Genomic DNA, 27,739 nt, shown 5'->3' with positions numbered 1-27,739 from the left:
TGTGAGGCCAGAGCGATGCACCGCGGCTCGTTCTTCATGGAGATGCGGACGACGGACGCGCGCCAGCTGCTGCCCGACGCGTGGGGCTTCGTGTGTCCCGTGCACACGCCCGACGGCGCGCCCTGCGGCCTGCTCAACCACCTCACCATGCAGGCGCAGGTACTGGCCTGAGGCCCGTGGTAGGGAGGCCTGCGAGGCCCGACACTAAGGCCTGTGACACTAAGGAGGCCTGTGACACTAAGGAGGCCTGTGACACTAAGGAGGCCTGTGGCACTAAGGCGGCCTGTGAGGCCAGAGCGATGCACCGCGGCTCGTTCTTCATGGAGATGCGGACGACGGACGCGCGCCAGCTGCTGCCCGACGCGTGGGGCTTCGTGTGTCCCGTGCACACGCCCGACGGCGCGCCCTGCGGCCTGCTCAACCACCTCACCATGCAGGCGCAGGTACTGGCCTGAGGCCCGTGGTAGGGAGGCCTGCGAGGCCCGACACTAAGGCCTGTGACACTAAGGAGGCCTGTGACACTAGGAGGCCTGTGACACTAAGGAGGCCTATGACACTAAGGAGGCCTGTGACACTGAGGAGGCCTGTGACACTAAGGAGGCCTGTGACACTAAGGAGGCCTGTGACACTAAGGAGGCCTGTGACACTAAGGCGGCCTGTGAGGCCAGAGCGATGCACCGCGGCTCGTTCTTCATGGAGATGCGGACGACGGACGCGCGCCAGCTGCTGCCCGACGCGTGGGGCTTCGTGTGTCCCGTGCACACGCCCGACGGCGCGCCCTGCGGCCTGCTCAACCACCTCACCATGCAGGCGCAGGTACTGGCCTGAGGCCCGTGGTAGGGAGGCCTGCGAGGCCCGACACTAAGGCCTGTGACACTAAGGAGGCCTGTGACACTAAGGAGGCCTGTGACACTAAGGAGGCCTGTGACACTAAGGAGGCCTGTGACACTGAGGAGGCCTGTGACACTAAGGAGGCCTGTGACACTAAGGCGGCCTGTGACACTAAGGAGGCCTGTGACACTAAAGAGGCCTGTGACACTAAGGAGGCCTGTGACACTAAGGAGGCCTGTGACACTAAGGAGGCCTGTGACACTAAGGAGGCCTGTGACACTAAGGAGGCCTGTGACACTAGGGAGGCCTGTGACACTAAGGAGGCCTGTGACACTAAGGCGGCCTGTGACACTAAGGAGGCCTGTGACACTAAGGAGGCCTGTGACACTAAGGCGGCCTGTGACACTAAGGAGGCCTGTGACACTAAGGCGGCCTGTGACACTAAGGAGGCCTGTGACACTAAGGCGGCCTGTGACACCAAGGAGGCCTGTGACACTAAGGAGGCCTGTGACACTAAGGCGGCCTGTGACACTAAGGAGGCCTGTGACACTAAGGCGGCCTGTGACACTAAGGAGGCCTGTGACACTAAGGAGGCCTGTGACACTAAGGAGGCCTGTGACACTAAGGAGGCCTGTGACACTAAGGCGGCCTGTGAGGCCAGAGCGATGCACCGCGGCTCGTTCTTCATGGAGATGCGGACGACGGACGCGCGCCAGCTGCTGCCCGACGCGTGGGGCTTCGTGTGTCCCGTGCACACGCCCGACGGCGCGCCCTGCGGCCTGCTCAACCACCTCACCATGCAGGCGCAGGTACTGGCCTGAGGCCCGTGGTAGGGAGGCCTGCGAGGCCCGACACTAAGGAGGCCTGTGACACTAAGGCGGCCTGTGAGGCCAGAGCGATGCACCGCGGCTCGTTCTTCATGGAGATGCGGACGACGGACGCGCGCCAGCTGCTGCCCGACGCGTGGGGCTTCGTGTGTCCCGTGCACACGCCCGACGGCGCGCCCTGCGGCCTGCTCAACCACCTCACCATGCAGGCGCAGGTACTGGCCTGAGGCCCGTGGTAGGGAGGCCTGCGAGGCCCGACACTAAGGCCTGTGACACTAAGGAGGCCTGTGACACTAAGGAGGCCTGTGACACTAAGGAGGCCTGTGACACTAAGGAGGCCTGTGACACTAAGGAGGCCTGTGACACTAAGGAGGCCTGTGACACTAAGGCGGCCTGTGACACTAAAGAGGCCTGTGACACTAAGGAGGCCTGTGACACTAAGGAGGCCTGTGACACTAAGGAGGCCTGTGACACTAAGGAGGCCTGTGACACTAAGGAGGCCTGTGACACTAGGGAGGCCTGTGACACTAAGGAGGCCTGTGACACTAAGGCGGCCTGTGACACTAAGGAGGCCTGTGACACTAAGGAGGCCTGTGACACTAAGGCGGCCTGTGACACTAAGGAGGCCTGTGACACTAAGGCGGCCTGTGACACTAAAGAGGCCTGTGACACTAAGGAGGCCTGTGACACTAAGGAGGCCTGTGACACTAAGGAGGCCTGTGACACTAAGGAGGCCTGTGACACTAAGGCCTGTGACACTAAGGCGGCCTGTGACACTAAGGAGGCCTGTGACACTAAGGAGGCCTGTGACACTAAGGAGGCCTGTGACACTAAGGCGGCCTGTGAGGCCAGAGCGATGCACCGCGGCTCGTTCTTCATGGAGATGCGGACGACGGACGCGCGCCAGCTGCTGCCCGACGCGTGGGGCTTCGTGTGTCCCGTGCACACGCCCGACGGCGCGCCCTGCGGCCTGCTCAACCACCTCACCATGCAGGCGCAGGTACTGGCCTGAGGCCCGTGGTAGGGAGGCCTGCGAGGCCCGACACTAAGGAGGCCTGTGAGACCCCGGTGCTAAGGAGGCCTGTGAGGCCCCGGTAGGAAGTAAGCATATGAGGCCCAGACACTAAGTAGGCCTGTGAGACCCCCGGTGCTAACGAGGCCTGTGAGACCCCGGTTCTAAGGAAGCTTGTGATACCTTGGTTCTAAGGAGGCCTGTGAGGCCCCGGTAGAAAGTAGGCCTGTGAGGCCCAGCTAGGAAGTAGCCTGTGAGACCCGGGTAGTAGAGAGGCCTGTGAGGCCTAGGCAGTAGGGAAGCCTGTGAAGCCCAGGCGCTAACTAGGCAGGAACAGGAAAAAGGCCTGTGAGGCTCTGGTAGGGAGTAGGCCTGTAACTAATTAGGACTTTGAGGCCAGATACTAAGTACGCCTGTGATACCCAGATAATGAGGAGGTCTGGGAGGCTACAATCTTAGCAAAATCTAATATCTCAATCACGTCATCAAAACTCCATTTCCCAGCTTATATTATTTATTTTGTTTAGGTGACCCCGGCACCAGACGCAGCGCAAGTGGCCGCACTGCCGTATGTCCTCGAAAAATGCGGTAAGTTTTACTATTTAGACAGCAGATATTTATGAATCTTGCAAAAACCATTCGTCTGAATGAAGAGCTTTAATGCAGCTTATGCAGCGTAGCGTAAGACGTTTACAAGGTAGCATATACATACTTAGCAGTGGACGTCCAATGCAATGGCTGAAATAATGCCAAGACCACAAATTGGACCTTGCCTTGCAGGAAGTCCGACGATTTGGTGAAGGTCGCGGGAAGAGCCTGGATGCGTATACTATCTATACTTCTATACTAATATTTCCGCACGCGGGCGAAGCCGCGGGCGGAAAGCTAGTTATAGAAATACTTGGGGGAGACTGGATATCATTTGGCTTACTAACGAACAATGAAGTCATGGCTTGGCTCCTAAAAACTTTGACACAAAACAGAATCAAATATGTTTTACGATGTCCTTAAAAACTAATTTTAACGCAGTCACGCACGTTACGTTGAATATACCCCTACCCTTTCTTCCCAGGCATGGAGCCCATAAGCTCGATAGCCCAGACGCCCTTATCGCACGACGTGTACAAATACCCGGTGTTCCTGGACGGCCGCCTGCTAGGTTACCTGAGCGAGGATACCGTGGATAAGTCCGCCGCGTACCTCAGAACGTTGAAAGTCAAGGGCGAGGAAGTGCCCATGACTACAGAGATCGTTGTGATTCCGAAGAAACAGGTTAGTTTCTCACTGAATTCTTGTCAGATGTGCGTGTTGATAGTTTTTCTAATTCCTTGCTCAGATAAAGTTAGCGAGTTGACACCGTTTATAGTCAACTAGCTTTCCGCCCGCGGCTTCGCCCGCGTGGAATTTTGTCTGTCACAGAAAAACTTTATCGCGCGCGTCCCTGTTTCAAAAACCGGGATAAAAACTATCCTATGTTCTTTCCCGGGACTCAAACTATCTCTATGCCAAATTTCATCAAAATCGGTTGTGAGGTTTAAGCGGGAAAGCGTAACAGACAGACAGACAGACAGACAGACAGACAGAGTTACTTTCGCATTTATAATATTAGTTGGGATTGACTGACGTATTTTTACGAGTAAGGCCCAGAACAGACGGTGAAACGCAACTGCAACGAAACTGCAACTGCTAGTTACTTTTGAGTTGCATCTAAGTTTCTGCCATAGCGTCCGTTGAGAGACCACACATGATGCGTTGCGCCACACACCAGTTTGAAACTTTCAGTTTCAGTTTCATTCATCAGAATCATCAGAAAGTTGCAGTTTCGTTGCAGTTGCGTTTCACCGTCTGTTCTGGGCCTTACTCGTATTATCAAAACGTGATTTTATGATAGATTTTGTATTTACTCAGCAATCCGATTGACTAACTTTTTATCAATTTCCAAATCTTATTTTTCAATAATTATAATTGAGAATTAGGTGGATTTTAGATTGTAGAAAACTTGCGTATTGGTTAAGTCCAATTAAATTACATTTTTAACATTTTAATTATCCGTTATCTGGTAGGTACTGTTGCTTGTTTTGGAAATATTATCCAAGGCGTCAGGCCTTCTCTATTTGGCCAGCATGAGAACACCCAATGCAAAACCCTTCATATGTAGAGATGGTATATTCTTGAGTGGCAGTGAATGATCTGAGCCCTCATTGTGTAAAGCAATCGTTATCATTTGACAGTTCATAACGTACGATTATTCTGTCAAACGCTTTGTTTAACTGACTTTATCGTACGTTATGAACTGTCAAATGATTACGATTGCTTTACACAATTCCACCTCTGATTTGCATGTATAGGCCTTCAGCTTCAGACACTACCAGTAAAGGTCATAGCACACTTATCATCTGAGAAAGGGATCAACACCGTATCACCTTTCGCACTGTCATCGCCCTTCGCGCGCTGTAAACCGCGAGGCAAGGCGTTTACGTTACGGTGAAGATAAGTGTGCGTTGCTATGGAGTTTCATACAAAGAATATACTGACCGCGGTTACGATCCCTTTCCGAGTTGATAACAGGGTTCGAAAATATCCGATATTTATTATAAATATCAAAATATCGGATATTTATGATATATATCCGATATATATCAACTTTGATATATATCAATTTTGTATGAAAGCCATAGTATTATTTTATTGTATTATTCATGAATACTATTGCATATGTGTTACATAAACATGTTTTTAATGTTTTTAAAACTTAAAATCAGACAAATAAAGCAAAAACATAAAATATCTTTGAAATACGGCAAAATCAACTGAAAAAATAAAAATCTTATGTCAAAAAGTACAAATACAGTAACAAATTTTAAAAGTTGATATATATCATCAAAACCGGCTTGATATATATCGGATATATATCCGATATATATCTTGATATATATCCCTTGATATATATCCTCGAACCCTGGTTGATAAGTGTGCTATGTCCTTTTAATGACTGAGTTGTCAAAAGTGTATGCCAAATTCTCTATTTAAAGTAGCATGATAATGATGATTGACCTGATGATATGAATTCCTTTTAGATCTGCGCACAATACGCGGGCGTGTTCCTATTCACGACAGAGGCACGTCTGATGCGGCCGGTCATCAACTTAGCCACGGGGCAGCTAGAGCTGATAGGGACCATGGAGCAGCTGTACCTGGATGTAGCTGTGACGCAGACTGAGATATACAAAGGTACAGTTAAGCAGGCTGTGATGTACAAGGGTACAGTTGAGCAAGCTGTAATACCTAAACATAGGTACAGTTGAGCAGGCTGAAATATACAAAGGTACATTTGAGCAGGCTGAGATATACAAAGGTACATTTGAGCAGGCAGTTGTTCAGGTTAAGATATACATAGGTAACGTTGAGCAGGATGAGATGTACAAAGGTACATTCACATTGCTACATTACATAAAGCAATTGCAATACATAAATATTATCTCACTCCCAGCCGAAAAACGTCCTGTGCTTGACAAACCTCATGTTTTTTTTTCTTTAATTTTTTATATTGTTTTTTAGGCAAAACAACACACTTAGAGCTTTCAAAGTCGGCATTCATGAGCAACTTGGCCCAACTAGTACCCATGCCAGACTGCAACCAATCACCACGGTAAGTTCTTAAGCCAATAAATATTGTCAGAAAGAGATTGCTTCCTAAGAACATTTCAAGAGTTCTCCATAAATTGTATGACACTGACGTACATTATGTGCGCTGTTTTTGCTAAATCTGTCTAGAAAAATATTAGTGAAATATGGTTAAAACATTGTAGATAAACATGTTGCAGGGAGGTATGACGCTAGGAATACGCACTTTAACGATGAAAATATTGTTCTAATTAAAAAAAAGTATTTACTTTTGTATCCTGTTGTTTTCTATTTGTAAATCTTTGTTAAACAGTCAAAATGTCTGCAAATAAACGCTTCATCTATCTTCATTTGTCCACAGTAACATGTACCAGTGTCAGATGGGTAAACAAACCATGGGCACTCCCATACATACGTGGCAGACCAATGCCGAAACCAAACTATACAGACTACAGACCCCGGCTTCGCCTCTGTTTCGTCCTACGCATTATGACAATATTGGGCTAGACGACTATCCCATGGGCACCAACGCGATTGTAGCCGTCATTTCATACACGGTAAGGTTTAAATTACTTAATTACTTTTAGATCATGTGTTTCGATATAAGTAACATGCAAGTTATATGTCTTGTTTACCACAATAATCCAGTGTGATCCCGACTGTCGTTTGTTTCACCTGCCTCCTAAGTAGCGTCTTTTTGGGCTAAAACTAAACTAGGACGTAATTTCAATTGTTTAAAGTGTTTTAAATAAATAACTTTATTTTAGACCTATAAACCGAGTTAGTTTTCAAATAGCTAGCAATTTTGAATTTGAAATCAATACATCGTTAGTCAATTGAGTTCGTGATAACGTTATAACCTATGTCAATTGACTGTTGGTTTTCACTACATTACTTCAAAAAATAAATAACTTTTCTGACATTTTATTTCCCAGGGCTACGATATGGAAGACGCGATGATCATAAACAAGTCAGCTTACGAGCGCGGCTTCGGAGCCGGGTCCATCTATAAGTCAGACTTCATAGAGCTCAAGACGCCGGGATCATACTTCCAGCGAGACCCCAGCAAGCCCGAGCTCAGTCCGTATATTGACGAAGATGGATTACCTGCGGTCGGAGCTAGGGTTCGGACTGACGACCCCTTTTACTGGTAAGTGAGCCACAAGGTGGACTGACCGCCTGATGAAGGTAGAAGGAAGGCGCTGTATGCTACCAATCGGGCGATGTTGAAGTCATTGGGGGATACCTATGTTCAGCAGTGGACGTCCTGTGGCTGAAATGATTATGTAGTGAGCTCTAGCTCAAAACCTCGGGACCCCTTCGTTGATGCTTTAATTTGATGTGGCTTTACATTATCTAGCAAATAAAATCAATAACTCAAAGATGATAACAATTTTTTGACATGCACCGAGGTAAACTATTCGCAAGGGGCTATATTAATTAATGTACTAACAAAATGTTGTTTATCTTTTGCTGTCTGAAATAAATGTATTTGAGTTTGTGAACATTCCCAATCCTTTCCAGTTTCTTCGATGCTGAGAAGAACCAGTACAGTGTGCACAAGTACTCGGGCAAAGAAGAAGTGTTTGTGGACAGCGTGCGACTGTGCGGTACCTTCGCCACGCGATCCGTGCTCGCTAAGGCTTGCATTATGCTTAGGATACAGGTAAATAGTAGTTTCTCTTAATATCGAACCTTATTATAAGGTCTAAAGGCAATGAAATTGTACTGTATCCTTTTTACATTTAAGTGAAAAGTGAGTAATAAACTGAAATTGTGAAAAGTGAGTAAAGTGAAAAAGCGTATTATGAATACTAGCTAAAATAAATAAATTACTTTTAAAACTCAATTCAAACTTCAGACAGACGTATTTCACCGATAGGCTTATCTATGCCCGAGTATCTATTTCAAGTATCATTTTACAATAGGTATATTGAACCTGAACTTGCAGTGGGAATATGGTTCTCACATTATCTTGAAACTTACCCTTATTGTCTTTGTCTTTCTTACAGCGTAACCCAACAGTGGGCGATAAGTTCGCCTCCCGAGCAGGCCAGAAGGGTATCTGTTCCCAGCGCTGGGCGGCCGAAGATCTGCCTTTCACGGAGTCCGGTCTTATCCCGGACATCATGTTCAACCCGCACGGCTTTCCTTCTCGGATGACCATCGCCATGATGATCGAGTGCATGGCGGGAAAGGCTGCGAGCATGCATGGACATGTGAGTCAAAGTTATTTGTTTCTAGGTCGCATATTTGTCGGAGGATCTGGCATTTGAGCCTTAAAAATTACTTATTCCAAGGGTACTCAATTCTAGGGTTGTTACTTGTTTATTTCTCGAAGAATCTAACAATATAGTCTTAATAAATATAATAAATAATAATAAATATCTTTGGACAATCTCACACAGCGCCATCTAGCCCCAAAGTAAGCAATTAATATGCTTGTGTTATGGGTGCTAGCTTAACGGATATACTACTTATATACTTTTTTTTAAATACATACATAGTAACACCCAGACCCGTCACAGAAATTAAAATTCTTCATTTCAATTTCTGCCCGACCGGGTATCGAACCCGGGACCTCTCGGCATAGTAGTCCGTTCTGAACCACTACACCAAACGGCCGACTAAGACAAAAAATTCTTAAAAATTACTTATTTCTAGGGCTCTGTACCTGAGGGGTACATTTCTCACGGAGAAACGCATTTGAGTCTTGAGTCACTTGTTTCTAGTGTTCTGTACCCAGGGGTACAAAACATACACTTATTTCTACCACTCTATACCCCAATCACTTGTTTTAATGGGTCCGTGCTTAAGAGTTATCTGTCGGGTATGAGAGTCTTCAAAGTCACTTCTTGCTGGGATCTGTCTTAGAGCAGACAAAAGGTAAACTAGGCAAAAAGAAAGAAACATTAAGTATTACATTACGCCTCATCCCGGACATTATGTTCAATCCTCACGGCTTTCCTTCTCGGATGACCATCGCCATGATGATCGAGTGCATGGCGGGGAAGGCTGCCAGCATGCATGGACATGTGAGTCAAAGTTGTTTATATCTAGGGTCTAAGAATCTAGCATTTGAGTCTTAAAAAATACTCCTTTCTAAGGCTCTGTAATTGGGGATACATTTCTGACGGAGAAACGCATTTGAGTCTTGTGTCACTTCTTTTTAGTGTTCTGTACCCAGGGGTACAAAACATACACTTATTTCTACCACTCTGTACCCCAGTCACTTGTTTTAATGGGTCCGTGCTTAAGAGTTATCTGCCGGAGAAACGGGTATGAGAGTTTAGTGTGTTGTACTAAGTAGTTGTAGGTAGATGTTAAGTAAAACTCGGATGCCGTAATAAGACTGAGATATTTATTTCCAAAACCAGGGTTCTTATATTATCAAAAATGTATTCCAATTAGTGGGTCGTCAAAATAAAACTGCGAACGCATCGCATAGCTCGCTAGTGTAGGTAGGCCGCTGCAGCTGAAATCTACGCCACATAAATACGGCGCGTGCCCGTTGTCTCGCTCAGTGCACGGCAAGGACTCGTACGGGATGGTCACGCCGCTGCTCTTGCGCATGTGACGTCACCCATCGCCGGCGCACGTAAATACCGCGCGCAGCCGCCGCTCGCGCCAGTCAGTCTCAGGCGCGCGGCGCGTGCGGTCAAGCGGTGGAGCAATATTGATGATGCGATGACGTATGAGCTAGGTGGCTACATCACTCCCCCCTCAGCGAAGCGTACGGGAGGCTTCGATGTTCTTCCTGTTCTTGTGACGTAGGTGTGCAAGTTGTTTGAGTGCTTGAGTGCTTCAGCGCCTTCAGCTTCCGTGTTTATGATGAATGCTGGTTTCAGTCTTTCAATTGAGATGTTCGTGCGTCTGAGTGGCATTTGAATGGCGAAGTATTTGTCGTTGCGATCGATGACTTTGAAAGGTCCGGTGTAACTTGGTGTGAGTGGCTTGCGTACGGCATCGTTCCTTACAAATACGTGGGTACATATATGTAGATCTTTATGTACGAACGTAGGCCTCGACGACGATCTTTGTTTTTGCGCTCTGTGCATAGCTTCTGTGAGGTCGTTATGAAATTGTGACGATGTGAATGACGTCACCGGTTCACCGTAGAATTCACCGGGTAGACGAAGTGCTTGATTGTACAGTAGTTCGGCTGCGCTGTGTCCGATGTCTTCTTTTATCGCTGCTCGCAATCCCAGTAGGACGGTAGGTAGCTCGCGTGTCCAAGTTGTGTTGTTTTGAAGGCGAGCTGTTAGTGCAGTTTTCAGCGTTCTGTGCCAGCGTTCGATGATGCCATTCGTTTGAGGATGATAAGCAGTAGTGCGTGTGCGATGAATTCCTAGGCGTTGTGTTAGGAATTTGAATATTTCTGATTCAAATTGCCTGCCTTGGTCTGTAGTTATTATCGCTGGGCAACCGAATCTTGATATCCAGGCTTGATAAAACGTGTCGGCGACTTTTTCAGCAGTGATGTCTTCCATTGGATGAGCTTCTGGCCACTTAGTTGCACGGTCGATCATCGTTAGACAATATCGATAATTATCGGAGGTAGGTAGTGGTCCGATAATATCGATGTGTACTTGATATAGGCGATCTACCTTCTCGAACTGTGATATAGGTGCGTGGGTATGCTGTTGTACCTTCGCGCGCTGGCAGGGGATGCAGGTTCGAGTCCAGGTGGGTATATCGGCGTTCATTGATGGCCAGAAATAGCGTTTGCTGACTATTTTTCTTGTGGCTCGTATACCGGGGTGGCTGAGGTCGTGAATAGCTTGATAGGCTTGTTTCCGGAACTCGGTTGGTAGGTATGGTCGAGCGATGCCAGTTGAAGTTTCACAGGTGATAGGTATTGAAGTGCCGGGCATGATTATTGTCTTGAACTCGTGCTTCTTGTCTTCTAATAATTTTTGTAGTTCTTCGTCTTCGTTCTGTTGTTTAGACAGTGATGAATAATCAATCGATGAAGGACATGTTATTTCATCAATTCTTGACAGGGCGTCGGCGACTTCGTTGTATTTGCCGGCGACATGACGAATATCGGAAGTAAATTGACCGATGTACTCTAGGTATCGAGTCCGCCGCGGTGTTTCATTTTTGCTGTTTGCAGTCAGTGCGTATGTTAGCGGTTTGTGGTCGGTGTATATTATGAGTTCTTGCCCTTCAAACATGCGTCGAAAATGCCGGATTGCCATGTAGATTGATAACATCTCTCGATCATAGGTGCTGTATTTCTGCTGGGCGTCGCTGAATTTTTTTGAAAAAAATCCGAGCGGTTTCCATCTACCCTCTATTTTCTGTTGTAAAACAGCTCCAGCGCAGGTATCGGAGGCGTCGGTCATCAGGGCGAAAGGAGCGACTGTCGACGGATGCGAGAGCAGGACGGCGTTAGTGATGTCTCGCTTGCACTCTTCGAAGGCTTGTAATGCTGCGTTGTCCCAATCAATTCTTGTTTTATCGTTTCTTTTCGAGTTGTGCATGTATTTGTTCAATGCATTTTGATGTTGAGCGGCGTTTGGAATGTTTTCACGGTAGAAGTTAATCATTCCTAGGAATCGCCTGAGTTCGTGAATTGTAGTCGGTTGCGGGTAGTTTTCAATAACTTTCACCTTCTCGTTTGTTGGCTTGATACCTTCAGAAGAAACATTGTATCCCAGGAATTCTATGTTTTCTTGGCCGAAAATGCATTTGGCGGCATTAATCTGTAGGCCATTTTTTTCTAGTCTGGTGAATACTTCTTCTAGTAATAACTTGTGGGAAATCTCGTCCTCCGTAGCGCAGAGTATGTCATCAACAAACGAGAACACAGGTAGGCCTCGCATGACGTCATCGATGTGTCGTTGAAACGTTTGGCCAGAGTTTCTCAAACCGAAGCACATTCTTGTGAATTCGAATAGGCCAAACGGTTTGATGATGGCGGTCTTCTTAATATCCTCTTCACGGATTTTAATTTGGAAGTAGGCCTTTTGCAGGTCTATTTTCGAAAATATCTTCTTGCCTTGCAGGTTGAAGGTGAAATCGTGAAGTCTTGGTATCTTGGTAATCTTGTTTTCTTTATTGCATGCTAAGATGTATTTAGCGAAACATGGACTTTATTTTATGTATATTTGACCATCATTATGTTACCTGTTTCTGGCAAATAAATAAATTTGAATTTGAATCGGATATCGGTCTGGAATCGTTACAGCGTTGAGTCTTCTGTAATCACCACAGGGACGGTATTGGCCATCTTTCTTCGGTACCAGGTGAAGTGGGCTTGCCCATGGGCTGCTGGAAGGTCTGCAGATGCCCTGATTCATCATTTGACGAAATTCTTCTTTAGCTACGTTATATTTGTGAGGCGGTAGCGGTCTTGCTCGGCAGAATACAGGTGGTCCGGTAGTTTCAATGTGGTGTTCGACTTCAGTGTTGCACAGATTGTTCAGGCTCGGTCTGGTAATCTTCGGAAACTTGGCGAGTAAATCGTGGTAGGGTTGAGAGTCGTCCAACGTTCGAACGCTGCCTTGTGTTGTTGGGATGAGACAGCCTCTTGTAGATAGATTTGTTTGTTTATCTATCAATCTTCTTCCGTGTAAATCGACCACGATGTTGTAGTGTTGAAGAAAATCTGCTCCCAGTATTGGTTTCGATACTGCTGCGATGACAAATCTCCAACTGTATGGCCGCCGCAACCCAAGATTGAGCACCACTGTCTTTTCGCCGTAAACAGATATTGAAGAACCGTTGGCGGCGTATAAATAATTACTCGGTGCGTTTCTTCGTTTATCTGCCTGAGTTGCGGGTAGGACGGAAATGTTTGCGCCGGTGTCGATGAGAAAGTTGAGAGCCGAGGTTTTATCTTGAATGAAGAGACGGTGGTTTGATATTTCGTCGACTCCAGCCCCCGTCGTTGCTTGAGTCGTTGTTAGTTTAACGAATCTTCATTCTTGTTGTTTTTCTTAAATTCGCAGGGCTGCTGACACCGGTAGGCTTCCTTGCCGAATTTTCTATGAAAATAACACAGTGGGTCCTTTCGTGCACGGCTCGCAGATCTTGAACGGGAACGGTTTCTATTGTTATTGTTTCGACGATAAGCTCCGCGGTTACGGTTCTGTTCCATCTTAAGCGATGCGATTTCTTTAGATAGGGCGTCGATCTTGCTCAGTATATCTTCGTTTGTAGTAGGCTTCGAAGTACTGCAGGAACAAATAGAATTGACTTCTTGTGTCTGTTCTGTCATCTTATCGGCCATTGAAGCGAGGAGGTCCAACTTTGTTTCAGCACTGATGGCGAGTACGGCACGAACTGATGAAGGTAGGTGCCCAGTCCACATCACTCTCAAGGTGTTATCTGGGACTCTGTCAAGTGCTAGATCACGCATCTTTCTCAGCAGCTGTGAGGGTTTTTGGCTTCCTAGCTCCATCTCTCCGAGTAGTTTTTGAAGTTGTCTGGACTCCGATTCTTCGTAGACAGATAGTAATCGTTGTTTCAGAGCTTCGTATTTGTTGCTTTCTGGTGGGGATAATATTATATCTCCAACTTGCTCGATGTCGGCCAGTTCAAGTTGAGCCACGACGAGATGATATTTTGCTTCGTCTCCCATCTTCTGGTTAGCGATAATTGACTCGTATTGTGCGAACCAAAGTCTAGGCTTTTGACGCCAGAATTGTGGAATACGGGCTTTAACGGAGACTGCTGCCATTTCTTCGTTGTGTTGTGTGGCTTCAACCGTTTTCTCGTTGCAGGTGTTCATGCTTGCGTGGGTCACCAATTTAGTGTGTTGTACTAAGTAGTTGTAGGTAGATGTTAAGTAAAACTCGGATGCCGTAATAAGACTGAGATATTTATTTCCAAAACCAGGGTTCTTATATTATCAAAAATGTATTCCAATTAGTGGGTCGTCAAAATAAAACTGCGAACGCATCGCATAGCTCGCTAGTGTAGGTAGGCCGCTGCAGCTGAAATCTACGCCACATAAATACGGCGCGTGCCCGTTGTCTCGCTCAGTGCACGGCAAGGACTCGTACGGGATGGTCACGCCGCTGCTCTTGCGCATGTGACGTCACCCATCGCCGGCGCACGTAAATACCGCGCGCAGCCGCCGCTCGCGCCAGTCAGTCTCAGGCGCGCGGCGCGTGCGGTCAAGCGGTGGAGCAATATTGATGATGCGATGACGTATGAGCTAGGTGGCTACAAGAGTCTTCAAAGTCACTTCTTGCTGGGTTCTGTCTTAGAACAGACGGATGGTACAGGCATAAAGAAAGAAACATTAAGTATTATATTACGCCTCATCCCGGACATTATGTTCAACCCGCACGGCTTTCCTTCTCGAATGACCATCGCCATGATGATCGAGTGCATGGCGGGGAAGGCTGCGAGCATGCATGGACATGTGAGTCAAAGTTACTTGTTTATAGGGTGCATATTTGTCGGAGGATCTGGCATTTGAGTCTTAAAAATACTTATTTCTAGGGCTCTGTACCTGGGGATACATTTCTGATGGAAGAACACATTTGAGTCTTTTAAATCACTTGTTTCTGGTGTTCTCAAACTCAAACATTTTATTTGCCATTAAGTAGGATACAGGTACAGATGGAATACAGGAAAAGCTCATTATCCTACTCAACTCATTATACTACTCTTCTGTACCCAAGGGTACAAAACATACACTTATTTCTACCAATCTGTACCCCAGTCACTTGTCAAACTCACTGTTTCTAGGGTAGGCATATTTGAAACGGACATCTGAGTTTTCAAAGTCGCTTATTTCTAGAGTTCCGTACCCGACGGGTACGCAACTGTCGCTTGTTTCTTGAGCTTCGTACTCAAGGGGTACATAAGTACACAGCTCACTTGTCCCTTGAGATCTATATCTAAGAGCTACATATTTGTCACTTATTTCCCAGGTTCCGTACTCAGAAATACACATCTTTTGTTTCTAGGGCTCTGTACTCCTAGGGTCAGTGTCAAATACTCGTAGTTTACACTTAAAGTAGCCAAAAAGTTCGCAACACGTCTTTGTTACAATTGGAATAAGGCTATGTTGTCAACTTTTTGGCCACGTTGGGTGTCACGAACTATTTGTACATAAATGGGTCACTTGTTTCTGAAATTTTCGCAGAATGTGTAAAATGAAATGAAGTTTAGTTTTGCCGTTTTCTAATCTTTATCAATCCCATCTCAGGTACACGACGCAACGCCCTTCCGCTTCAACGAGAAAGACACCGCCATCAACTACTTCGGGCGCCTGCTAGAAGCTGGCGGCTACAACTACTACGGCACCGAGCGCGTGTATAGCGGCGTGGACGGACGAGAGATGACGGCGGACATCTTCTGCGGCGTCATACACTACCAACGGCTGCGGCATATGGTGTCTGACAAGTGGCAGGTGAGCGCAATATCCGGCTCGAAGGACCATACCAACATCCGGCTCGAAGGACCATACCAACATCCGGCTCGAAGGACCATAGTGTGTATAGCGGCGTGGACGGACGCGAGATGACGGCGGACATTTTCTGCGGCGTCATACACTACCAGCGGCTGCGACACATGGTGTCCGACAAGTGGCAGGTGAGACCAACATCCGGCTCGAAGGACCATAGTGTGTGGTGATCCGGCTCGAAGGACCATAGTGTGTGGTGATCCGGCTCGAAGGACCATAACGTGGACGGACGCGAGATGACGGCGGACATATTCTGCGGCGTCATACACTACCAGCGGCTGCGGCACATGGTGTCCGACAAGTGGCAGGTGAGGCAGGCTGGCTCTAGGCGACAATGATCCGGCTCGAAGGACCATAGTGTGTGGTGATCCGGCTCGAAGGACCATAAGCTGGAGGGCCGTCGGCGTCATACACTACCAGCGGCTGCGGTATATGGTGTCCGACAAGTGGCAGGTGAGGCAGGCTGGCTCTAGGCGATTGTGATCCGGCTCGAAGGACCATAGTGTGTGTGTGTGTGTGTGTGTGTGTGGTGATCCGGCTCGAAGGACCATATAACGTGGACGGGCGAGAGATGACGGTGGACATCTTCTGCGGCGTCATACACTACCAGCGGCTGCGGCACATGGTGTCTGACAAGTGGCAGGTGAGACCAACATCGGGCTCGAAGGACCATAGTGTGTGGTGATCCGGCTCGAAGGACCATAACGTGGACGGACGCGAGATGACGGCGGACATCTTCTGCGGCGTCATACACTACCAGCGGCTGCGACACATGGTGTCCGACAAGTGGCAGGTGAGCGCAATATTCGGCTCGAAGGACCATACCAACATCCGGCTCGAAGGACCATAGCGTGTGATGATCCGGCTCGAAGGACCATAACGTGGAGGGCCGCGAGATGACGGCGGACATATTCTGCGGCGTCATACACTACCAGCGGCTGCGACACATGGTGTCCGACAAGTGGCAGGTGAGACCAACATCCGGCTTGAAGGACCACAGTGTGTGGTGATCCGGCTCGAAGGACCATAGTGTGTGGTGATCCGGCTCGAAGGACCATAGCGTGTGGTGATCCGGCTCGAAGAACCATATAACGTGGACGGACGCGAGATGACGGCGGACATTTTCTGCGGCGTCATACACTACCAACGGCTACGACACATGGTGTCCGACAAGTGGCAGGTGAGGCAGGGCGACTATGATCCGGCTCGAAGGACCATAGTGTGTATTAAACTGCCTCGAAGGACCATAATGTGCAACTGTCGCCTAATGTAACTATTGTAGCTTTTCTCTCTAGGATGGCAGCAATGTCGTTTCTTTTATGAGAAAGCGGGTACCAGATAGGTAAAAAGTGGTGATCCGGCTCGAAGGACCATTAACTTTCACGGTTAAAATGAAGTGTTTTTTAAATAATTTAAGAAGATTCATTAACAAATTGGCATATCTCGATAACCCTTCGGGAAATAGTGACAATAGCGACAAATTGAAGAAATTGCTTTCCGTTTTGTCCCCAGGTCAGAACAACAGGCGTGGTAGACGCTCTAACGAGACAACCAGTGAAAGGTCGTCGCCGCGGTGGTGGCGTGAGACTTGGAGAGATGGAGCGCGACGCGTTACTGTCTCACGGCGCCGCCTTCCTACTTCAAGATCGACTGTTCCATTGCTCGGATAAAAGCGAGGTTAGTGTTCTGAAGAGACAGTTGGTATGGATTCTGGATATACAGGAGTTGGAACGTTGGGAATGTAAAGACTTGAGTTATCAAAGAAACAAAGGCTTTGACTTTTCAGCTTCATCTGCGTCGTATAGATTTCTTTCTTTCAACATGGCAAAGTTGACAGTTGTTTGTTACGACGCAGCTCGCGTGGAAGTCAAGCGGCAACTAATAGCCATGCGCCGTCTGGTAACACTCCTAATACTTTTACGGCAATTACATAAAATTATAAAAATTACAAAAATAAAAACTAACAAAATAATTTGACAACTAGTAATGTCACCATTGTCATTGCAATGACAGCTCCTAATCTACAACTGGGCCTCATCGAAGAGTATTAAGTCCAACCACCTTCAGTGTAAATGTGACCTGCTAATTTTAAGACACTCTGTATAATATGACACATAATATGTATTGGTCAAATCAAACATAAATAAATGTATTTGTTTGTCCCCAGGCGGTGCTATGCACATCGTGCGGAACTCTTCTAGGCCCAGTGGCGGGCGCACAGCGCGATGCGTGTCGTTTATGCGCACGCGGCGCGCTCGTGACTATCGCCATTCCATACATCTTCAAGTACTTCGTCACGCAGCTGGCTGCCGTCAATATCAACGTGCGGATAAATACTGGCGCTTTACCCGCCATTAAAGCGGCATAGACAATAAAAAAGTTGATGTGACATGGCAAAAGTGTGGTCACAGAGGCGAAATAACAAATTCGCCGCTATCAAGAAAAGAAGATGGAAGTGTTATATGAACTTTTCTCAAGTTTTTTTATTCGGACGAACGACTGGGCTGGTTACCCCTATGTGACGTCACTCACAGCTTAAAAAAGCAGGCTATGGACAATACCTTTGACGTTCACAAGTTCACAACTTTAGAATATGGTGTTCTATAGCTGGTACCAGGGGTACCATGAGAATATTTAAGTGCCTTTATTATTTAAATCGCCTTTATATTTGACGAAAATGACGTCTTACTATTTAAATAGATGACATAAATTGACATTATCAATCTAGTTTTAGTTTTAAAAAGAAAAATCCTTTATTATTTAAGATTTATATCATCTATTAAAATATATCTTGTTTTGCAATCATTGTCAACTGGGTAAAACAATAAAACAAATTATGAAAGATAAAAATCATTTTTATTTCTAAAATATATGCCGTTATTCTGAAACAATATCCAAAGTTGAGGCTGTAATAGTATACTAGCGACCCGCCCCTGCTTCGCATAGATACCTAAAAAAAACCGCATTAAAATCTGTTGCGTAGTTTTAAAGATTTGAACATACACAGGGACAGAGTGAAGCGACTTTGTTTATACTATTTACAGGTCCCTCTTTACCACTGGGCACTCTGGGCACGTGCCTAGGGCCCCTAGTAGGTTAAAGACGCCCCGGAGTGTAGCTGCATCCTTGTTGATGACAGTTTCAATATTCATTCCTGATTCGTCTTTGGGCACACTTCCAGCCAAGTTTCATAAAGCAGAGGCATCAAAGTATTAACATAAGCGATCTAGCGCTGCATGTTTTAATAGTTTGAATATGACAGACTAATGTTTTCGCTGCAGCGAACTTTATTTTGATTCGATAGCTTCTCTATCCTTTTTATAACAGTCTAAACTCTGTGCATTCTTTCAGTATCGACCATTGATTTCTTAAATCTAATCTTCGTCCATGGGCTCTGAGACTTTTTTCTTCTTTTTCTTCTTCTTAGCGCTGGCAGCGGCCTCAGTGAGGGCCTGTGTGGCCTCCTCCATAGCTTCTTTCATTACCTCGATGTTCTTCTTGGGAATATCCCCAGTTTCGTAGAACTTGAGGCGGTCTTCGACTTGCTGACGGAGTTTCTCGCCGAAGATTGTTGATAGGCTCTCTGTGAATGAGAATAAAGTTGGTTAATACTGAACCGTTATGACATTGGCAGGAGGGCGCTACTGTCAATACTGGATTATTCGTTTCGATTTTTGCCACGTTAGACAACCATAATAGTATTACCGTGATAAAACTATGACATTTAGGCCCGATTCGACCAAACTTTTATCCGAGAATAACTCCAGGGGGTCTAGACAAAGTGCAAATTATAATCGCAAACCAGTCGAAAAGTGGTCGAAAAGCCCCATTTTTGTATGGAGTTTTGACGGATTCGATTTTCGATTCGATCAAAAAGTGCGTTTTGTCTAGGGGGGCTGGTATAACTGGCATTTTGACAGTTTCAGTATGGGAAATATGTCAAAACTGACGATTTATGCCGAGATTAATATTGACTCTTGTTTGGTCCAATCCACCCTTAGGAGGGCGCTATTATCAATATTGGGTTCACTTGACGTTTCAGAATAATTTTGAGTATACTGGTTAGCTGAAATTAACACATTACTTGCATAGCTTTAAAGGGGGGAATGTAGCGTAGTTTATGAACGCGGTCGATATAAATAACAACCGCGCGCATATCGCGATGCGTTACTTTAGCACGACGTTTATTACCACAAGTCGATGTATGGAACTTGCGATAGATCAAAGTGTGCATAAATCCTACTAATATTATAAATGCGAAAGTTTGGATGTCTGGATGTTTGTTACTCTTTCACGCAAAAACTACTGAACGGATTTTGATGAAACACTACAGTAGTACAGTATTATAGTTTATAACCCAGAATAACATATAGGCTATAATTTATGACGATCTGTGACAAACGAAATTTCACGCGGGTGAAGCCGCGGGCAAAAGCTAGTCTCCTATAAACGCCGTAGGCCGTGACTTTCTATGGAAATGCACTGTTGTGGTCTCTTTCAGAGTTGACGTCGATAGGAACGTTTGATGCTGACGTACGCGTGTAGCGTTTAGTACGAGACTTACCAAAGAAGCAGTCAATCCAGTGTGAGTACGTGTTTGCCTCAATTTTCGTTGAGCGACCTATACTTAGCTGTGTTGGAGCAATATGAGCTTTATTGACTTACCAGAGAAGCAGTCGATCCTCGACGCGATGGAGCACTTGTTGGCGAGGTAGCGACTGATGCGGCCCTTGTTCTTCAGGCCGGCGCGCCCGATGAAGGTGGAGTGGTACGGAAGGCCGTATAGGCCGCGCAACGAGAGTTGAGCCCATAAACTAACAAGAGCGTGGTAGCTAGTGCATTTGATACTTGAAGTTGAATGTGTAATATGAGTTTTGTATTCAAACATTACATCAGCGTGAGTACGTGTTTGCCTCAGTTTTCGTTGAGCGACCTATACTTAGCTGTGTTGGAGCAATATGAGCTTTATTGACTTACCAGAGAAGCAATCGATCCTTGATGCTATGGAACACTTGTTGGCGAGGTAGCGACTGATGCGGCCCTTGTTCTTCAAGGTGGAGTGGTCCCCAAAGCGCCAAGGTCGCGATGTCAACTTTTTGGCCACTGGATGGGGCCGCACCATATGTGTAGGGTTTGTATAGTCTGCTCGCCGAGCACGTAGAATTTCGTCCAATGATCCCAAGCAACATAATTACGCGCGAGCGATAAGGATGGGTAGCTTGGGTTCATTGGACGAAATTCTACGTGCTCGGAGACCGGGCTTTAGTGACTTACCAGAGAAACAGTCGATCCTCGACGCGATGGAGCACTTGTTGGCGAGGTAGCGACTGATGCGGCCCTTGTTCTTCAGGCCGGCGCGCCCGATGAAGGTGGAGTGGTATAACAGGCCGTACTTAGGCGTGTTGGAGCGAGTCTTGAGCGCGCGGAATAGGGCTTTCTCCGCACCTGGGGGTTTGAGATTAATACTTAGTTATATTACGAGATACATAGACTAAGTGTGCTGTAGTGTATAAGATTCGTTTGTGTCGTCTATGGACGTGTCGTATGACGTTTCCATGGAAACGTATTATTGGTTACTAATAAAATGATAGAATAACAGAAAACTTTATTATTTATTAGTTTGTTTCAGTCAAATGAAGTCCACTGCTGGACAAAGGCCTCCCCCAAGGTTTTCCACAATGAACGGTCCTGTGCTGCCTGCATCCAGGCTCTTCCCGCGACCTTTACCAGATCGTCGGTCCACCACGATTGTTAGACAATATGAAACATCGGATAAATCTCTCAGGCATTTCGGAATTTTCTTCAAAATGAAATCTTATGGATATTTCTCTTTTATAAATCACCCGCGCATTAGGTACTACAGAATCTATGAAGAATAAAAGTTGTGTCAGCGTGTACCGATTATCTAACTACATAAAATAACTTCAAATCACGCAAAATTCAGTAGACTTGCGACATCACGCCATCTCACTTTTATGTTCTATTGACAGGCTGATGGTATCCATTGCCTTGATTTGGTCGTTTCGCGGGATTTTTGTGATGAGACCACAACGTTGTGAGGTCTGTATCCGCGGCTGATAAACCGACAGTCTTAACTTACCCAGGATCTGTAGTGTGGAAGCCGGGTACTTGGCCAGGCTGGTCAGTGAGCCGGCCTTAGATATCAGCCGCGCGCCTACCTGGTCGCTTACTTTACTAGCGTGGTCAGCAGAGTGACTCCTAAAAACGTGATCCGAAGTTTCGAATGTAGCCATCCCTCTCAAGCAAAGAAAGAAATACTTGGAGTGCAAATGTTGTGTTCTCCAGTCGACGAAGCATATGATTTCGTGCCCTGCGTGCCCAAACAACTGCACACAGGAAGATTTAATTAATGCTACTGACAACGCCACTCTTGTAGCACAGTTTTGGGCTGATACTGTGTAGGTTTTTTGTCGCCACGACAAGAAGAAGAAGAGGTACTTTGCTATGAACTTACCCAGGATCTGTAGTGTGGAAGCCGGGTACTTGGCCAGGCTGGTCAGTGAGCCGGCCTTGGATATCAGCCGCGCGCCCACCTGGTCTCCTACCAGCGTCGTCAGATTCGGAGCCACGCTGTTCATTTTGGAGTGGTATATCCACAACTTTAATAGACTTGTGACGTTACACTATCATGGTCTATTTAGATCAGTGGTTCTTAACCTTTAAGTCATGAGGGACCATTTTACCAGATTTCTGTCTTGTCAGGGACCACCTCATAATCGGTCAAAACCAGTTTGACTGCAAAAATTAAAAGTGGTTTTGACCAAGGTGTGCAAGTGCACTTCGTGGATCACTTGGAATGCCTCCAGGGACCACCAGTGGTCCGCGGACCACCGGTTAAGAACCACTGATTTAGATCGACAGGCTGATGTCACTAAAAGGCAATGTTGATTGATGCCCGCCATCCCCCGTCCCCGTTCGTATTTAGCAGTTTTGCGGAAGTTTTTAATTATTCCTCGGGATAAACTTGACATTCGTTCGTTCGTTTCAGCCGAAAGACGTCCACTGCTGGACAAAGGCCTCCCCCAAGGATTTCCACAAAGACCGGTCCTGTGCCGCTTGCATCCAGGTACCTCCCGCGACCTTCACCAGATCGTCGGTCCACCTAGTGGGAGACCTGCCCTGCCTGGCCTGCAAACTTGACCTTCACTGTTTGGATTTTTACTGTATCAACTGATCCTGGCTACACAGGAGTTGCAGCGGTGGGAATAGTCCCGAACCATTTGACAGTTGCATTCACAGCTGGAAAACCAACTTACCCAAGATCTGTAGTGTGGAAGCCGGGTACTTGGCCAGGCTGGTCAGTGAGCCGGCCTTGGATATCAGCCGGGCGCCCACCTGGTCTCCCACTAGCGTCGTCAGGTTCGGAGCCACGCTGTTCATCTTGGAGTGCAGGTACTCGGCTATCTGTTTTCTGAAGGCGAAATGTAATTTTGAATTATTTAGTTATTGATAAAGATGAGAGATTAGTACAGAGTTATTAGCAAGGTTTTAGGAAGAGTTTAGAGTCAATTTTGTCTTCAAATGCTGTTTAAAAGACTATTTGTTGCTAAAAATATGAAAAAGTATGTGAAGGCGAATTGCAAAACAATGAAAAAAATTTGCCTCTTTTATTTTTTATCTGTTATACATAAATCTTATAAACAGGCTACTTAGGCTGATTTGCACCATTAACTCTTAACATAATGTTAAAAAATCTGCCAAACTCCATACAAAAAACACTGAGTAATGTTATAGCTATCGTTAAAGTAAGTTGGTGCAACTCAGCCTTAGGCCCAGTTTTTTGATTCATAGTTAAAATAACTAATTGTTAAATTTTGCTACTAATGGTTAAATAATAACAAAATGTAAACAAACACTTTAAAAATGCACTAAAAGTCAAGCTAACCATTGTTCGAAAAACATTTTTTTCTGATATTTAACCACTTGTCATTGACCATTGGTTATTTCAACTACTATAGTTCCAAAATACTGGACTGTCCTGTCGATGACATTGACAGTGGGGCGCCACCGTCAATACCGGATCGCTGGTTCAGATTTTTGCCATGTTGGAAACCATATAGTTGAACGATGGTAGCGCCCCCCTGTCATTGAGTTTGGCGGGACAGTTCAGCGTGGGTCATCTATAATCAAAAAACCGGGCCTTAGTGTAATAAGGCCCGGTTTTTTGATTCGTAGTTAAAATAACCAATGGTCAAATTTGACAGATGTCAAATGACAAGTGGTTAAATATCAGAAGAAAATGTTTTTCGAACAATGGTTAGTTGGACTTTTAGTACATTTTTAAACTATTTGTTTACATTTTGTTAATATTTAACCATTAGTAGCAAAATTTGACCATTGGTTATTTTAACTACGAATCAAAAAACCGGGCCTAAGTGCTAATTTTCAACAAAAATTAACACAACAGAATCTGATGTGCTGTCAACTTAGAAAACACTAGCCATACGTAAAAAAAAACTAACCTGTAATTACTCAACGCAACAACTCTCCCAGCAAACATCTGTATATTGATCAAGTCGACCGGCGAAATGTCCATGCCCATTGACATTTTAGACGCATCAATAATAGCTTGGGCCTTCTCCGAGTCTCCGAGGATCTCCGTCAACGGTTCCACTGACTCTTCGCTGAGCGTCTTCCTGTCCTTGATGAACTCCGCACATTTGGTGTACAAGTGGTTCTCTGGGACGATGCTGATCAGCTCTGGGAAGTGGTATGAGTACCACTCTCTGGAAAAGTAAGAATGTACTGTTTAATTTGAGCAAGTTTAAGCAGCAGATTTTTAGGTACTTGTTCTTTTTGTCTTTGTTATGGAAACACATCTTCTTGTAAAAGTTACTGAGTATTTCAAACCGTTAGCGCAACCACAACAACTCTGTCAAGTGTCCGACTAAGAAGAGATTTCAAATAAGCAGAATACTCATAATTGAGAATGTTACTAGGTATGCAAAATCACTTGAAACCTATGTTACAGTTAAGCTTTTACATTTACAAATACATTAGTTTTTATTTCATTCAAAAATACCCAGTAGCTATGATTTTATAGGCTTTCAAAGTTCGCTTAAATATTGAGTCCCGCCGACGGTCACGTGACCCCGCGTGACGTACATTCACAGTGTCCGCTCACTAGAAAACGGATATAAACATACTTAAATACATTTTTTTTGTAAATACAATCTTATTATACATATTAACACCTAGACCCATTACAGAAATAAAAATTGAACCAAACCCAAACTTGATGCGATTGTGTCGTTTTATTGCGAATTACCTTCCAGCTCCATCATTAGACCCTGATTACTATATAGAAATAAAGTACTCATCAATACAAAACGAACGAGCCCAAACTCGATGGATTTAAGTCGTTTTATTATAGAGTTCCTATGGCCACCTTCCAGCTCCATCATCAGATCAGCTCCATGTCATCATAATGTTGCATAGTCATCCAAATCACATGTGTTTGCGAAATTTCAGCTTAATCGGTTGCCTGGAAGTGGGTCTTAATTCAGCTTGCAAGATTCCACCCATACAAATATGAGCCAGTCACTGTAATATGACGTCACGCGCATAAAATGGCGGGCTGGCCGCCGCCCGCACTTTTAAAATTCAATATCTTGGAAACTAATTGACGTATCGAAATAATTCTTTCACGTGTATTTTTTATTTTTAACAGAGAATACAGAAAGCTAAAAAACAAAATTAGTGAACATTCTTCATTCTTGGACAATCTACTATATAAAAATAAGTCGGGTTTTCCTTCCTGACGCTATAACTCCAGAACGCACGAACCGATTTCCACGGTTTTGCATTCGTTGGAAAGGTCTCGGGCTCCATGAGGTTTATAGCAAAGACAATTCAGGAAAATTTAACAAACGAAATTTCACGCGGGCGGAAAGCTTGTGAATCTATGGATATTTTAGCTTTTTTTTCTGTGTTATACAGGTAACAAATATCTATGTTGATAGCCCAATAAATAAGTACCATCTATTTTTAATCAGCAATTTGACTACTTTTTTACAAGCTGTCATGGTCTTCACATCAGTCATGTTGTGATAGGTTAAACATTAACAGTCAAGTTTCTTCAATATATCCACGAGCCATACCTTATCCTCATTGAGAACGTGTTAACGTCTTTATCCAGCTGATCCAACAACGCAATACTCTGTATAATCATGTTGTCCACACGGTGCACATTGAACTTGACACGAGCTCGTGAATACGAGTGGCCGAGACCTAGTTGGGCGACGCTGCATGCCTTCTGCGTGAGCCCTTTGATCAGTGCGTGGAAGTGGTGACGGATACCTGGTTAAAGGAAAAACAAGGATGTAGTTGGAGGTCTATGGCCTGCTTTCCACCAAGGCGGAGCAGAGAAGTGTCGGGCGGAGAAGAGATGTGGAAATAATGAAATCTGGTTGGTTATACAAAACTCTGCTCCACTCCGCCTAAGTGGAAACTGGGCCTCAGTCAAGAGACACACTAAATTATGAGAATTGCTTCCATAATAGGTTGATGACTTGATGTTACAATGTGTTAATAAATACACTTCATTATGGACCCTGTTGGGTGCTCTCTTAGAGAGAGCTAATAAAGATGTTGTGCCCAAACTTGTTGATAATTTTACTTAGTTTCTATCTCTAACATTCTTTAGTTGCAAAAATAAGAAATAAGGGGTAAAATAGAGGATTTAACTCGTTAAGGGCTGATTTTTCAATCATTGGATAACTTTTAACTGAAGAATAAGTTTGGTACATTGATAGTTTCAGTATGGGAAATATATCAAAATGTTTATTCTTCAGTTAAAAGATATCTGACGAATGAAAAATAGGCCCTAAAGGAACTAAATAATCGGATATAAAATATACCTCTCAGTATCTCTGGGACTGCACCAGTGTGTGAGCATGGTATTTCTAGCGCTTCGCTGATCGCCGCCCCCAACTTGGGGTCGAGCACACCCAGTGTGCATTTGCCACGCTTTTTGCGTTTCGGTAAAGCACCTTCGAGGAACAAGTTCAAATCTTCAGGCAATATTCCTGTGGAAGAGAATGGTTATTTATAGAGTTTGTTTGTTTGTTGTGGTATTTATTTTTATGGATTTAATATTTTTATTATTAACAGTGTGATATTTACATGCTTTAAATTTATTACACAACACATTCACTCAATTACTATGGGATTGGGATAAATTGATATAGAAGCTTAGGCTGATATCAAAATGTAACTTCATTGTTTAGGAATAACCTATTAGGTATTTACTATTTTTTTTAACACTGTATTAAATAGTTTAGACCCTTTTGAGATTAATTATACTGATAAAACAACTTGTAGCAGCCTAAGTCCTAGCATAGACTGCTACAATTCCTATCTTTGGTCAAAAAGCATGGCACTAACTAACCTTCAGAAATAGCATTTATATTCTCCAAAGCCAACACGGCAGATTTGAACGGCTGGAACGCTATCAAAGTCACCACCGAGTTGAACCGCTGCAAGTCAGTCACAGACTCTTCTACTTGCGGCAAAAACGCAGCAAGCTCTTCGAACTCCGCCACTCGGAAAAGCGCGAAGCCTGCGCTGTGCTCATAGAGCACGTATAATTTACTCTGGAAACGCAAACACTATTTATTAAACACTGCTTCAGATAAATAACAATAGAAAACAGAAATACTACACACCATTTTCACGTATTCACTGCAACATCACTGATTTTAGTCAACTTTATAAAAACACGTGTGGTTTGTTTGCACAACTCGCTTCTTCGGGAAAATTGACATGAATGAATTTTGAGGTTATTTGTTACGTTCCGTTTTGCATTGTTCAATGTTACCACCACGACTGATTATTATATTACTGAACGCGCAGTATTTTATTTTCGAAAATCTTCAAAATTGTTTCGAATTATTCTTATAATTTTATTCTTTAATAAGTTATATTGTTTTACTTTTGGATAACGAGTTAATTTTATTTAAAAAATATATTACCAAAGGCTGCACAACTTGTTGCCAA

The 27,739-nt window shown here is 45.0% G+C and overlaps 2 protein-coding genes across 2 annotated transcripts in view; one reads left to right on the top strand and one right to left on the bottom strand.

Moving 5' to 3' along the window:
- LOC135083666 (uncharacterized) overlaps positions 1–18,571 on the top strand; it is a 34,119-nt gene extending 15,548 nt beyond the window's left edge. Inside the window, exons 29-45 of the mRNA XM_063978374.1 lie at positions 7–159; positions 279–443; positions 664–816; positions 1,488–1,640; positions 1,721–1,873; positions 2,494–2,658; positions 3,198–3,258; positions 3,743–3,942; positions 5,748–5,901; positions 6,229–6,319; positions 6,656–6,851; positions 7,230–7,444; positions 7,819–7,960; positions 8,307–8,513; positions 15,464–15,667; positions 17,234–17,398; positions 17,889–18,571. Coding sequence (XP_063834444.1) covers positions 7–159; positions 279–443; positions 664–816; positions 1,488–1,640; positions 1,721–1,873; positions 2,494–2,658; positions 3,198–3,258; positions 3,743–3,942; positions 5,748–5,901; positions 6,229–6,319; positions 6,656–6,851; positions 7,230–7,444; positions 7,819–7,960; positions 8,307–8,513; positions 15,464–15,667; positions 17,234–17,398; positions 17,889–18,089 — 2,778 coding nt within the window. The 3' untranslated portion in view covers positions 18,090–18,571. The remainder of the gene's footprint in view (positions 1–6; positions 160–278; positions 444–663; positions 817–1,487; positions 1,641–1,720; positions 1,874–2,493; positions 2,659–3,197; positions 3,259–3,742; positions 3,943–5,747; positions 5,902–6,228; positions 6,320–6,655; positions 6,852–7,229; positions 7,445–7,818; positions 7,961–8,306; positions 8,514–15,463; positions 15,668–17,233; positions 17,399–17,888) is intronic.
- On the bottom strand, positions 18,556–27,518 carry LOC135083785 (nucleolar protein 56). Its single transcript, XM_063978534.1, has 8 exons — positions 27,409–27,518; positions 27,132–27,336; positions 26,602–26,769; positions 25,843–26,041; positions 24,205–24,468; positions 22,999–23,153; positions 20,996–21,166; positions 18,556–19,304 (listed from the first exon to the last, which is right to left on the bottom strand). The coding sequence occupies exons 1-8, from the start codon at positions 27,409–27,411 to the stop codon at positions 19,096–19,098; spliced, it is 1,374 nt and encodes a 457-aa protein (XP_063834604.1). The 5' UTR covers positions 27,412–27,518; the 3' UTR covers positions 18,556–19,095.
- Between the last annotated feature and the right edge of the window lie 221 nt (positions 27,519–27,739).

Source organism: Ostrinia nubilalis, chromosome 24 (assembly GCF_963855985.1).
Source record: "Ostrinia nubilalis chromosome 24, ilOstNubi1.1, whole genome shotgun sequence".
NCBI classification, from domain to species: Eukaryota; Metazoa; Arthropoda; class Insecta; order Lepidoptera; family Crambidae; genus Ostrinia; species Ostrinia nubilalis.
Note: the sequence above shows the minus strand (reverse complement) of the source record. Positions and strands in the feature narration are given on the sequence as shown.

Bases quoted from the DNA above. Each gene is read 5' to 3' on its own strand.
- LOC135083785 (XM_063978534.1), bottom strand. The intron at 26,770-27,131 runs GTTAGTTAGTGC...TCTCTTCCACAG, and splicing joins TATAAATGCTATTTCTGAAG to GAATATTGCCTGAAGATTTG. The intron at 19,305-20,995 runs GTAAGTCACTAA...TCTCATTCACAG, and splicing joins GAGGATCGACTGTTTCTCTG to AGAGCCTATCAACAATCTTC.